At 42.0% G+C, this 15,000-nt stretch overlaps 1 protein-coding gene and 1 pseudogene across 5 annotated transcripts in view; one reads left to right on the forward strand and one right to left on the reverse strand.

The window, feature by feature from the left end:
• Nr3c2 (nuclear receptor subfamily 3 group C member 2) overlaps window positions 1-15,000 on the forward strand; it is a 338,093-nt gene that overhangs the window by 231,146 nt on the left and 91,947 nt on the right. For all 5 annotated transcript variants that reach the window (XM_032888220.1, XM_032888217.1, XM_032888219.1 and 2 more), the window contains exon 4: window positions 13,354-13,470. In XM_032888220.1, coding sequence (XP_032744111.1) covers window positions 13,354-13,470 — 117 coding nt within the window. The remainder of the gene's footprint in view (window positions 1-13,353; window positions 13,471-15,000) is intronic.
• LOC116886745 lies at window positions 3,671-3,783 on the reverse strand (annotated as a pseudogene).

Below are 15,000 nucleotides of genomic sequence, written 5' to 3' on the forward strand. Positions count from 1 at the left end.
TTATTTTGGACTCATGTGTAGAGAGATTTCAACCTGTGCTTGTTTTGTGCCTGTGTCAGAGGAGTGTGTGAGTAGGAGGGATCCTTATTCCTGATGGTTCTAAGAAGGGGGCAGGGAGGCAGGGCGTTGTCCTCAGAGCTTCTGCAGGCCCTAATCACCCTCCAGTCACCTCATCCTGCCGATTGCTGCTCAGTGCCTGGGTCTGCCAGAGCTTTGTCGGCCTGATTCTGCCTCCACACATTAACTATGCCCCTGCCTCTCTTGGAGCAAATTCTTTGTTTGAGTCACTGTACATCTGTCCTCTCGGTGTTTCAAATTCTAAACATTCTCTAGGGCTTGACTGAGATGGTTCCTTTATGACGTTTTCATATATCTATTACTGATATTCGCCCTGTACCCTACCCCATTCCTGACTGGTCCTCTCTTCATAAAGGCTTCCTCCTCTTCCCCTTGTATAGCCATATCTTAAAGTAACATCACATCAATACCATATGTCTTATTCCAACTTCCCGAAGCTCCCTGAACGTCTATAATGTAAAGTCTGGAGGCAATGAATGGGCTACTTTGTCAGTTCTTCAACCTGGCCTTGAAAATCTTTGGGCTGCGGTATGGCTCACAGGTAGAGGAGTTGACTAGATGGCGTGAGGCCCCTGGGTTAGACTCCTAGGGCATGCGCATGTATTCACACATATACATGCATATGAATACACACACACACATGTTTATTGAATGGAGTAGAATCATGGCTGGAGATGTATTCTGCTCACTTATATTTAATTAAGAGCTGACAGTTATTTGAATTTTCTCACTTTACCTTTTTTTAAAAAAAAAAAAAAGTAAACTAAACCCAGGATGACTGGTAACACCAGCACTTTTTAATCTTTGTGTGTGTGTGTGTATTTGTATGTGTTTGTGTGTGTGTGTTTGTATGTGTTTGTGTGTGTGTATTTGTATGTGTTTGTGTGTGTGTGTGTGTTGTGGTGTGTGTGTTTGTATGTGTTTGTGTATGTGTTTGTGTGTGTGTATGTGTTTGTGTATGTGTTTGTGTATGTGTTTGTGTGTGTGTGTGTATGTGTGTGTGTTTGTGTTGTGTGTGTGTGTGTGTGTGTGTGTTTGTGTGTGTGTGTGTGTGTGTTGTGTGTGTGTGTGTGTGTGTGTGTGTTTGTGTGTGTATGTGTGTGTATGTGTGTGTATGTGTGTGTGTGTGTGTTTGTATGTGTGTGTGTGTGTTGTGTGTGTGTGTGTATGTGTGTGTGTGTGTGTGTGTGTGTGTGTGTGTGTGTGTGTGTGTGTATGTGTTTGTGTGTGTGTGTGTTTGTATGTGTGTGTTTGTATGTGTTTGTGTGTGTGTGTTGTGGTGTGTGTGTTTGTATATGTTTGTGTATGTGTTTGTGTGTGTGTGTGTGTGTGTTTACTGTAGGCCAGGTTTTATACTTCCTGTTGATGCCCTTTTTTAATTGTTCTTTTCATTGGTTCTTCGTGAATTTGACAGCAATCACCCCAGTCCCACTTATCCCGCCACTCCATTTGTGCCTGTTTTCCACCCTGACAACTACCTCTCCAACAGAGTAAAAAAAATCCAGTTGTGGGAGCTATAGTGTGTCACAGTGTGCCCACAGTGCATCCTTTTGTCCACACTTCTTCACTTGCAAAATTTCATCTCAGTGAGTCATTGGGTCTGGTTCGGGGCCTCTGGCTTCTACATCACTATTAATACTGAGTCCTCACTGAGACTCCTCTCAGATATTCTGTTGCTGCCCTGCGTCATGGAGATCCTGTAGGTTTGGATCTGTAAGATTGACGCCTTCATAAACTGCAGCCATTCCTAAATGGGGTAGATGTTGGGGTGAGACAATTCAAAACCACTGGCCCTCCCACTCTCATACCCCCAGGGCTGGCTCAGGAGCAATGTGCAAACCCTACACACCCGACACCTGTCCAGCTCTACCATGCTGCCCAGGCAGAGTGCAGGGCCTGCCATCCTAGGTGCCCGAAGCAGGTGAGAAGCAGGACCAACTGCCACCGGCCACTAGTGGCAAGGGCAAAAGGAAGGGGAGGGGATCTGAAGAGGCAATAATTAATCTGCTCTAACCCCCCAGCAGGTGCTCGAGATTCTTGCTACCCACCCAAATATTTTGGATTCACTAATGAAAGACACACATGCAACTTTAATTTTAATATGCCCTAAGCAGCTCGATGGCTAGGCCACTTCCAAACTTCCACATTGCTAACACCTCCAATATTCCTGAATTATCACTTACTAAAATCTATATTTCATCTCTGCTACCTGAGACCCAACTGGGGGAATGGCCCCCCAGGCCACTCTTCCCCATTCTTACATGGCTGTATGCTTTCTCTCCTGCAGCTCAGGCCTCACCTTCCTGCTTCCCTGTCTTGGTGATTCTAAAACCTCTTCCTTTCCTTAGTTCCCCTGCACAGGGAACCACCTCTGTCTCCCTGCCCAGACAACTTTATTTACCAATTAGAACCTGCTGGGGGCAGGGACTGGCAGCATCTCACATGCATGTGAATTCTCCTGTAATTTGGGAATCCAATTAACATAATATAAGCAATAAACCAAATGGAAAACAGAGATCTCCCTTGAAGACAACACCACTTAGCAGACAATAGGCAGAGGCAGCTCTCCCTCACTCCTGCTCTCAGGGCTGCCTCACACCTACAAACCCCTCAGGGTCAGCTCTACTGTGCTAGCCAGACAATATGCAGGGTCCGCTCTCCTAAGTGCTGCAGCATTGAGGGGCTGGGACAGCTCTCCTGCTCTCATGACCCCAGGGACAACTCTCCTACCTGCTGCAGGTGGTGAGAAGTAAAGGGGAAGGAGCGTATCTCTCACTCTTTCACACGGGTGCAGGGTGCAGGGTGCAGGGTGCAGGGTGCAGGGTGCAGGGTGCAGGGTGCAGGGTGCAGGGTGCAGGGCCAGCTTTCCCATGCTATAATATCGTCCAACTCAACCTCAACTCCAGCAATGGGGAGGAGGCTCTCTCAAGTACAGCGGCTGGCTAGGGTGGGGTCAGCTTTCTGTTCTCATGCCCCCAGGACCAGCTCGTCACATGATGCCCATGTTAGGAGTCAGTTCTACACAGCCCTAAGGCATCAATATGTCCCCAGGCAGCAGCCCAGACCAAGAATGTCCATCTGGCTTTTGGTGATAACAGACCCTTGTTGCTGCAGGGCTGTAGATCCAGACATGGACCCCCCCCCAGTGGCGGCACAGGCCAAGACCACACCATGGTCCCAGGTCATCACCAGCTACTCACATCAGGCCGTTCCTCACTACCCTGGAATCTCCAGTTCTGCCTCTCTTCATTGTGCATATATCCTTCTGTTCTCTTTCTTTTCCATTTCTCCACCACTTACTTGCTGCTCTTAGTGGTGGCTGGGGTCTCTGAGTGTCTTGGGTAATCACAGGGGTGCTATAACCATCTATCTGTACATCATGATGCCAGACAGGGGTTATCTTGGGCATGGTCTGCCCCAACCCCACTCTGCATGGTGCCCTTCCTGTCTGGGCCTGACATGAGAGACATCTGTCTGGGGCCCACAATCTCAGGTGGGGTTCTTCTAGTTTCTGGCTTGATCCTTGCCCCTGGGAGCCAGTGTGGGCCTGCACGCCAGACTGGTGTTCATCTTAGGCTTGCTTTTTTCAGGGAGTGTTAGGCTATGAATCGTTCAGATGTCCACAGGTCAGAACAGTGAAACATAGGCTCTCCCCTCTCTGCCAGGTACCAATACATGTGTGACACAGAAGCCAGTGCCGGCAGGATTGTTAATGCCTTTTTGTTTGACCCCCATACTGCCATTTACCATTTCCATTTTATGGTTTAGGAGACCAAGACGCTGAAACATGAAGCATTCTGACTGAGGGTTTCCATTCCCCTGAGGCTGAGTCAACCTCTAAACCCACAGGCTTTGAATGCAAAGCCAGTCCCTTCCCGCTCTCCTCCCCACAGCCTTCCATCAGCCTGCCCTGTTCTTATGTTGCTCTAAGACCCTACAGCCCTCAATATTTTTATTTTCTCTCTCTCATTTGGCACCGGGTCAAGAATAGCTCAAAGTTGGTCTTTTTTTTTTTTTATTGAGAGAGAGAGAGAGAGAGAGAGAGAGAGACCAATGATAACTTTTGTTGCTTTCTATAATTTTTGAAACAATGTTTACTTTTAAGCACTTCCTAAATTATCCTACAATTAAAAACAAACAAAACAATTTTACAATTTGAAACAATACAAAAGAAATAATAGCTTGTATTTTGTTTGTTTGTTTTTTTTTCTTAAAGTCAGCTTGGCTGATTTCCTTTGGTTTCTTTTCTGAGCACTCAAGTTCTGAGTTTCCGGTCAATTTTTGAATTTGCGTTGTCCATGCTTCTGGATCCCAGCATCAGGGTGCTCCACCCACACTGGCCATCACTTTGGAAGCCTTCCGGAACCTAGACTGGCTGCCTCTCCTCCCAAACCTACTACAACTGCAGGCATCACTGACTGGCCAGCCTCTCCGTGGAGTGGGGCCAAGCAGGTTGGGCCCAAATCAACAGCTTCACTTACCAGTCAGCCTCAGAAACATTCCTGCCTCTCTGGCTTCATTGAAAATCCACAAAATCATGTTCTTCCTTCCTCCCTTGCTCCCTCCTTCCTTCCTTCCTTCTTTCCTTCTTCCTTCCTTCCTTCTTTCCTTCCTTCCCTTCTTAGGCAGAGTTTCATATTGCCTAGGCTCATCTCAGACTTGCCATATAGAGGAGAAAGATGGGGCTTGGATTTCTGATCTTTACGTTTCTACCCACCAAAGGCTAGGTTGGGCCTCCATACTTCCTTGAGAGCTCATTTCATTGTTGGTTATAGTGTGGAGGGGAGTTCCGTAGAACACTGGAAATGGAGCCAAACCAGCTTCATTTCTGGGTATCGTTTGTGAGTTAGTTACTTAGGAATCTTGGGTGAGCCTTCTTTACTACGAGTCTGTGTCTGCACGGTGTACTGCATTAACCTGCAAGTCACAGTTGCTGAACCCCGATGTCACTATCAGATCGTCCCAGGGGTGGCAGTGCATTCCAGGCTACCTGCCACAATGTTCTGGGTTCTCAAATGAAGGACACTCATATGCCACCTTATATTTAATATGCCTTTGACAGCTCAGTGGACGGGTCACTTCTTAAGCTCCATGTGGCTAACACCTCCCACCGACACTCCTGAGTTATTACTGCTAAAGTCCATAGTCCGTCTTTGCTGCCCTAGACACCATCGGGGGCCCTTGGGCTGCTCGTCCAGGGCTCTTACGTGTTGGCTGTCTCTCTGCCCTGCGTTTTTCAGACATGGCAGCTGCCCCTCTTCCAGCATGGCGGTTCATTCCTTCCACCTCCTCCATTCCTTGCCCAGGAATCCTAAAAGTCCCACCTCTGTCCCCTTCCCAGCCTAGCCGCCGGCAACTTTATTTACCAATCAAACCCAACTGGTGACAGGGACCCTCAGGGTCTTATGTGTGGACATTCAAATTGTTGTGCAATTTGGGGGACCCAATTAACCTAATATAAGTAGCATTGGACCAGATCCACAGCGAGTTACACGTGCTGTGTGCATCTATTAACCTAACAGTGTGCTATTCGTACACTGATTAATTCTTCCAACATCTGTGCATCGTCAGTTTCCAAGCAGTGTGCTGTTTGTACATCTCTAGTTTCTTCATTAGCCTATGAACCATTTTTTCAGAGTGCTACATTTTGTACAAAAGTTTATAAGGGAACATTTTGGAGTAGTCAAATCATAAATATATGAAACGATTTTTTTTCCCTCCACATTGTAGAACTATGTGCTTTTTAAAATGTGTTCTACCCTATGTTATGAGAAACAGAATTTCCTCATTTTATGAGAACTTATTAGCATCTACTAGAAATCTACAGGGCATTTGCATTCCCCTATAAAGTTGTAAACTATCTTGTAATTATAGGTATTCTTTGGCGTATTGATACTGATAGAACGGGTGGTAGGATTTTAAACTTAGTTGGGAATCACGAATTACATTATTTATTGAAATAACCACACTGATCTTTAGATCTCCCTCAAAGAACAAGTGAATTTTACATACCGGTTACTCATATTAACAGTTTTTTAAAAAGCTTACTGTGTAAATAGCTCTTGACTTCATTAAAATCAATTTGGCAAGAAAAAAAATCAGAAAGCTGAAGTGTTTAGGGCTTCCACTAGAACTTCTGCCTTCCCCTCTTCATCTCTACCGACCTCTACTCCTCATCACCACCTCATCACCACCCACCCACCCACATGTGTTTCCTGCTCTTTACTCCCAGTTTCTGGCCCCTCTTGTGGTGGGACAGGATCACTGCACTGGACCTGAGCAGTCCTGAGCTAGATTTTCTGAGACACATAAATTACTTATAAATGTGTTGCCTCATTTTCAAATGACATGGTCCTCTTACTTTTTGCATGTGTTTCATTTATTAATGGCTTTATATTATCTGCATAACTTCCGCCTTTTTCTACCTCAGATTTACCTACATGTGCTTGAAACAAATGTATATTGTGCAGTTGGGTGACCAAAATGGGGATAGGTGAAAGTGTGTAATAATGGTGTTCAAATCCTATGTACCCTCCCTGACTTTCTAGATGGTAGCTGCTTTCCTGGTTACTGATAGTTTTCTATTTTTCCAGTTACGTGTATATCTTTTACTTTCAGTTTTTGAATGTGTGCGTTTGTGTGTGTGTGTGTGTGTGTGTGTGTGTGTGTGTGTGTGTGTGTGTGTGTGTTATGTATTGGGGGTTGTTATAATTCCAGTTAGATCAGTATAAAATTATATTCTGTATCTCTAGTAATACTCTTTTAAAGTTTTAAAGTCTTCCTTGTCTGATATCAATGTAGTTACATCAGATGTTCTTATGCTTACTGTTGGTATTGTATTTTTTCCACATTTGTAATCTCCCCATGTTTTTAATATTTAAAGTACACCTTAGCACACACTGAATCTTACTTTTAAAACTAGTCCATCATCTTTAACTTTAGACCATTTATGTTTAATGGAATTTATGCTTGGGTTTATATCTTTGCCTCTTTTTTTTTGTTTTGTTTGTTTGTTTGTTTCCCATGTTGTTAATTGTTCACCTATTTTTCCTTTAATTGTTCTTTGAATTGGTTGTTTTAGTATTCTCCTTTATACCTCTGCACTGTCTCATAAACTAAATTTGTTATTGTAGTGTTGTTATATGGATTTGTTTCTCAATGTGCGTCAGATTCTTGGCTCCAGGAAACACAGAGTTCAGTTCTCCATCTCAGAGCTTTGGAAAGGGGACAGTGAAGATAAATCCCTGATGACTGCTTAGGGGATGTTTATAAAGTAGACACCATAGCTTAAGAGCCATTCCTAAAGCTTATATAAACGATATATATTTTACCATAGATTACTGAGAATTCATCTATAGCATTTCAAATATAACATCCAAAACTTACAGCAGTGGAATTTTCTAAATATCCTATCCCATTCTTAGTGCTATATTGATAGGTAATTTTGTATATGTGTATTTTGAAGGTCTCATAATATGGTTTTTTTTCCTATAAATTTCCCATGTATTTACTATTTTCAATTCTTACTTTTTCTGTATGCCCAAATTTGCAATGGGCATTAGTTTTCCTAAACATGAAGAACTCTGTTTTTTATTTCTTACGGTGCAGTCTTGCCAGGGACAAATTGCCTTACTTTTGTTTATTCAAGGGGGAAATCTTCACTTCTCCTTGATGTGGAGGAAACTAATTTTAAAATTCAAAATTGACAGTCTTTAAAGATACAATACAGTGTCTTTCTGGCCTCAATTGTTTTTAATCCATATTTTTATTAATTTTTGAAAATTTCATACATTGTAGTTCGATTATATTCACCTCCTTCTCCAACTCCTTCCAGATCTACCCTCCCCAATCAATACAATTCAACTTTATGTCCTCATTACTTCTTAACCTAGTTCATGCTGGATACACCTAAAGAAAACTAACTCTCTCTCTCTCTCTCTCTCTCTCTCTCTCTCTCTCTCTCTCTCCCCCTTCTCTCTCTCTTTCTCTCTTTCCCCCCCCCGTCCCTCCCTCCCTCCCCCACCTCTCTCCAGCAGCTGTCAATTATCAGGAGGTCTGGCCTCAATTTTTTTGATCAAAACCAGTTATTAATCAGCCTTGCTCCCCTTGTGTGATATAGTTTCCCTACCATATAAAGATGCGTTTGGGAATTTCATCTTTATATTTGTATCTCAGACATTTGGCTGTGTCATGCTCCAGTTATTTTGTTTCTATTTATCTTTTGGCATTAGAAAATTAGGTTAGAACCTCTTCACATATATGTCTCTGCTCTATCCTTTCTCTTGTTCTGGGACTGTAGTTAACCATGCTAAATAATTTGTGCTATCTCACAAATTACTGATGTTCCCCTTATTTATTTTTAAATAATTTTTGTCTTGTGTTTCAGTTTTAGCAACTTCTGGTTATATTCACCTTATTCCACTGTTACATTTTTGTTGAACATCCAGTATCCTGATAATTCTAAACACTAACTCTTAAAGGCTACACATTTCAGCTTCCAAATGTCTCTCTGTTTTGCCTGCTTACCTGTCTGCCTTACTTACGGCTCTACATCGCTAGCTCTCGTTTCTTTCTTTTTTTTAAACTCATGATAAACCATATTGAATTTTATTTTAATTTATTTTACAATTCTTTGATATACATAGAATTTCACCATTTTTAAAGACAAGAGCAAAATCTGGACTGCTTTATTTAATAAAATATTAAATCTTGGCTGAACATTTGGTGCTACATTTTTTTCATAGCTGATTTCTTAGTTTAGACATTACTAACGTTGATAGCTCTCACTCTTTTAATCCTTGTAGTCTTTTTTTAATATACAATAACTCTCAGGTGTTTCTAATTCTAGCCCTTAGGTTATGTGTGAAGTGCTTTCTACTGATTTTTTTTTCTATCGACTTTGACTCATATTTTTCTATTTGATTGTATCCAATGTTATTGCAGTCTGGTTATTCTGAAGATTCTGGCTTTTGCTACATTTCTCTGAGAGATGATGAATTCTAATCTACTAGTGAATTAAATCAATGGCAGATCACCTTGAACTTTGAGAGCTTTGTTTTTTTAATTTGTCTTTTGCTTTTGGGAAATCTATTTTGCCCTACTTGCGGGGTACAGTATTCCCTCATAGGTCATGAACCTTTGGAATCTCAAAGGAAAGTCAGAAATCTTGGCATCTCCTTAACTTTGTGGCATTCCAGCTCTGTTCCCCTGGGGACACCTCCGAGACACCTGCTCATCAATCCAGCCTTCCACCACACTTGTCTTGTGTGCACTCTGGAGCCTCTCACCCACCTCCCGTACCCCTCCTCTCCAGCTCTTTCACCTTCCATCTCCATCTTCTACAGCAGATCCAAAGCCTGGTTTGGTTTTGTCGTGTTTTTGTTTTGTTTTGTTTTTTGCTTTGTTTGTTTCTAAACATCTTCTACTAAAAGAGTCACAAGGCTGGGGGGCGAGGTGAGGCTGGCCAACCACAAAACCTTGCCCAGAGGGTTCTTTTTGGTAGTCATTTCCCTCCAATATCTGCATTTGGTCACTCCTAGGCACCTTTAAATTTTCACCCTACCCTTTGTTGGCAAGTTCCTAAGTATCTGCAGAAGACTTATCTCCTGGAAGCTGGCATGCTGTCGCTTGGATGTAGAACGGTCCTCACAACTGATACATAACTCAGTGAGAAATCGAGCTTCTTTTTTCCTTAGCTGTTTGACTTTCATTTTAACCCAAAATTATTCCTATGCCTCTACATGCTGACTACTATACAGCTACTATTTTCCAAATAGGCATCTATGACTTCTATGGAAACCTGTAACAGTGGCCCCTACTTTCACTCTCCTAACCTGTCCCATAACCTTAAGGTTAATCTTTCTGCAGCACGGCTCTGCACCTGACATTCTGTAAGCAGAAATCTGCAGTAACACGCCAGGACCTGCTGAATGAGTCCCTTAGCTGTCATTCTTGGCCTCTGCTCCCTAGTCAGGATTCTGATTGTCTACCTATGTTAATATTTCTATATTAAGTTATTTATCCCACATAGCCTAAGAAGTGACTTCTTCTGAGCTTGCTATCTTAACACAAGGAGAGCACAGGCTTTAAAAAGGAAAAGAACAGTATTTCAGATATCCATGTTCTCTCTCTCTCTCTCTCTCTCTCTCTCTCTCTCTCTCTCTCTCTCTGTGTGTGTGTGTGTGTGTGTGTGTGTGTGTGTGTGTGTGTGTGTGTATCTCTGTTCTTGTGGATGTAACAGGGACTAAGGGATAAGACACAAATCACATTTGTATAAGTGCACCTCAGATATTTAATGCAGGGACTAAAGAGACAACTCAGTGGTTAAGAGCACTGGCTGATTCTCCAAAGGGCCAAGGTTAGATTCCTAACTCCCACATGGTGGTTCACAAACAATTGTAATTTCAGTTAGAGAGGAACCAGTACCCTTTCTGGACTCCTCGGGTCCCATGTATGCAGGTGGTGCACAGACAGACATGCAGGCAAAACTCATACACATTTTAAAAAATTGTAATTAGATTTTATAAATCTTTAATGTTTATACAACTAAAAAGTGTATAAAAGAATTGTCTGGAATCTATCAAAAGATGTCAACAATAGTCTCCTGAAATTCCCCTGTGCTCTGTGGCAGACGAAACAGCCTGAGAAGGAAAACATTCTGCAGTTGTTAGAGGCTTTTGTATCTTTAAAGGATGCTGATCATACATTCATCCCAGCCTTTGAAAACCACTTATTCTAAAAGCAACAGAGAAAATCCCCCATGTGCATGTGATATAGAGACCATTTCTTGCTCGCTCTTATATACCGATGAGGCTTCCTTGCACTTATTATCAATCTATAGAAATGAAAAGAAATTGACACCCCAAGAGACCAGTCTTGTGGTCTTTGCACATAGGTGGCCCCCATAAATCTTTGGTAAATTAAAATTACATTTCATTATGTCTTTAAAGTTTAAAGTTGACTTAGTTCATTGTGAATTAGTTAGAGTGCAGCCTGCAGCTGGGCATTGGGTAGCATCCGATGGGAAAAGCACAGAACGCCAGCTACCAGTGGAGGTTCTTCCCAGGAAAGTGAGTGTGCTTTACTCAAAAACATTCCAAAGAGCACTTTCCACGTGCTGTTAGACCACCAGCAAACTGTATTGCCAACTGCTCCGGCCTTGAGGAAGACCAATACTACCAGGCTCTCTGAACTGTGTTTCCAATTCTGTTTCCCTACATTACCAGCTCCAGTTTGCGTTTCCTTCAGAAAACACAAAGTAACAACTGCCTAGCCTGCATGGTAGGCTTGTCCTAAGGCTTCCATAGATAGTAGAGAGTAGAGGTTTGGGGCTTTTGTTTTAAAAGAAGAAACCACTTTATTATATTAATCCTTTGTTACTGCACAAAGCCTAGACTTGGTATACTACCTATGTTCATTAAAAACCTCTAGTCTAAAAATAAAATAGCTCTTAGGTTATTATGATGGTAGGATTTAACTTCTCGTTTTGTAAGATTTTCCTATTCTATTACTATTATTTTATTGTTGTTACTAAGATTTATGGTTATTAAGATTTATTGTTATTAAGATTGTTAAGTTAAATTGTTTTATGTGATGTACTATATTAAGAGATCTGTGTTATTTTTGCTGGACATTTATTATACTTATATATATACTTATATATTATGTATACATATGTTTTACATATACATTATATATTATAATTAGAAATTACCAATCAAGGGGACATAATAGTGGTGTTCTGAGGGAAGGACTGTACCCTCACCTGTTCACCATTACAGGGTTCAGTGAGAACATTTGCTAGCTACTCATGTTTAGGAGTCACCTTCAGACAACCTCTCTGCAGTCTGTGCTTACCTACCATAAGATCCTACCCTGTCTCATAACTTACGATAGCAGCCCGCACTGATTACCCATTCCTCATGCCATGCCTGGATGACTAACTGCCAACACCCTTTCTTGAAGAAATCTGACTTGCCATGCCAGATGCTAGAGTCACTCCTGACAAGCCACAAGCTTGTACCATCCTATTGTAATTAAAGGCAGTTCACTGTTCTAGTTGGTTAGCCGAGGATCTTCAACTCACCAAAACTCTTAGCAGATCTTTCTTCAGAATTGCTCTAGGATCTGACCTTTCATCCCATCACACTGACCCTAGCAGTGCAGATCCCTAGCTTTTGTCCTTAATGCACTGAAGTCAGTTTTCTATCCAGCAGCTAGAGTGGTCTGGCTTCAAGCTCTCAAGTCCAGCGCCTTCTCCTATTACCCAAAATAACATCCAAAGCCTTACCGTGGCCTCTAAGGCTCCTGTTAGCCCTGGGCCTTTATTTTCCTTTTACTGTCCCTTCCTCTCTCCCTCTTGTGCCCACATTCCTCCTGAAACCCACCCAGTACCGATACCCATTTTCTACAGTGTTTACTGTTTCCTGTGCCAGAGTGGCCCCACAGGTACACTGAAGGATCTTTATATTTTTATTTAAATTCACCTTTGCTGCGATGGCTTCCTGGTATGGTCTATCCACAGGGGAAACCTGCTCGTCCCACTTTCACCTCAGCACAACTGTTCCAGTGCCATATCTTATATCTGACAGCCTTGTCTGTTGTTTCTTCTCCCCCTGGTGGAGTGAGAGTTAGCACAAGTAGAGAATTTTGTCAGCCTGGCTCCTTATAAGACTTCCATTGCTTCAAGAAGTCTCTGGTAGCTCCTGGATAGTTGGTAAAAAAAAATTAATTAATTAATTAATTAATTAATTAAATGAGTAGAGCTGGACTGCAATTCCACATTCTGCCAGTAGGTGCCACTCTATAAGACTGTGCTGTGTCAGACATTTGATTTGTGTTATTCCAGGTCGGCTGGGAGAATGGAAGACCAACACTGCCGTTGAAAGCCTTTGTGGTAAAATTATATGTCATTGGTGAGCCAGCTTTGCAACTGAAAGCTGCAATCTGGCCTTTGCTTGGATTGGTGCAGTCATAACAGTTGAAAAAACTGCACGCCACGTGCGGCTATTAACGAAATCAAATAGTGGCTCCTCTCCCTTTTTAAGACTATGTTTGACATAGATACAGTGTTCTCGTAGGTAAGCTAGAGTCTAACTGGTGTTAGGTTGCCAACCCCTTACCCATTTCATCCATAAACCCTGTTTGCCTCTACTGTGTAAAAGAAATATCTAAGCAGGAGAGGGAAGGATCCTATTCTGATCATACTTGTCAGTGTTTTATTCTAGTCTGGTAATTTGTTGTCTTTTAACAATATTTTTATTGTTATTAAATCAGGGCAACACAACTATCTGTGTGCTGGAAGAAATGACTGCATTATTGATAAGATCCGGCGAAAGAACTGTCCTGCCTGCAGGCTCCAGAAATGCCTTCAAGCCGGCATGAACTTAGGAGGTAAGTGTAGTGAGCTTCGCTTGATATTCACTGCAACATCAGCCTAGCCGTGGGCCACCAGAGAGGGCTAACCCGGGACAAAACTCCGAACGATCCGCAAAAACGAAACTCCGTTTTCACAGTTACATGTTTTCCCAGGGGAATACTTCCTGGCTGGAATTAAAACGGGATGGCTATAGTTGCTACATTTCAAGAATCGGATCTGTAGCCAAAACCCAAGCAAAAGTAATTTTGCATAAAATTATGGCTGGTGCTTATCGTCTCTGTCCTCAAATGATAGCATGTGACATAAAGGACTATGTTCCTAATCTCAGTGACATAAAGGAATATATTCTTAATCTCAAGAGTAACATACGAGGGGGAAATGCAGTAAAATGATAGATGTTTACCCAAGGAGAACCAACTAAGAAAGTCCAGTGTTCGTGGATGGCAAGCACGGGCTTCTGGAAGGTACAGGGACACTCCCAGTTCCTATCAACAGCACGACTGTAAGAAAAGCATCGACTGGTGGCTTTAAGTCCTACCCCCCCCTTCAACAACAACAACAACAACAACAACAAAAACCCAACCAAAACAAACAAACAAACAAACAAAACAGCAGAAAGACTGAAAGGGACATAATATAGGGAACCAGCCTTACTAGATGGTAAAATATATCACACAAAAACCATCAGGCAAGAGGCCTGCAGCACCCTGTGTGGTCCTCAGATGGGATGACAGGAAGTGCAGAAGCAGATAGTGTAATGAGATCCACACACCATGGAATGAAGTTGGCATTTCCCATCAGTTGTGGAAGGATTGATTTTTTAAATTTTTATTTATTTAAAGAAGTGTTTTGTCAAGTATAAAACCAACTAGAACAAGAATATTGAATCTAAACTACTACAGACACTAAAATAAATGCTCTAGGTAGAGATTTTTCCAAGTGTAGAACAAAACCAGAGGGTACACCGTGAAAAAGCTGAGGAGATCAGCAGCATTTACAAATCAGATACAGCTCTGGCGGCAGAGACCAGGATTCCGGAGGGAAGTAGCGGCAGCTGACACTGACGGGCAAGGGTCAGCACTCCTCGAAGATAAAGAACCCTTCCCCCTACTGACTTGGAGAAGGAGAGGATGGCAGGCAGGTTCACCAGTGAAGCAAGCACTGTGCATTCATGACAGTCATGAAGAGGTCCTAAGTCCGAGAATAAGAGAGCCTTAAAATGTGACTCTTTTACAAATTAGCAAAATGAAACATTTCTGCAACATTGATGAGAATGGAAACAAATCAACTCAGTGAGAATCTCATGCATTTCAGGCAGAGCAGAGCCTGGCCTGTAATGTTTTTACTTAGATGAAAGATTTTGTATAATAATGTTTATTTTTAAAATTAAAAGTAAAGAAAATAATTTCGAAGATATAAAAATTAGACATAACAGAAAATGATGGGTGAATAAATATGTGCATCCATTTTGGATGGATTAAATTGCAGAACACTCTTGTAATATTAATGAAAGTTCGTGTGTGCTAATACAGGCTTATCTCCAC

Source organism: Rattus rattus, chromosome 17, assembly GCF_011064425.1.
Source record: "Rattus rattus isolate New Zealand chromosome 17, Rrattus_CSIRO_v1, whole genome shotgun sequence".
NCBI lineage: Eukaryota > Metazoa > Chordata > Mammalia > Rodentia > Muridae > Rattus > Rattus rattus.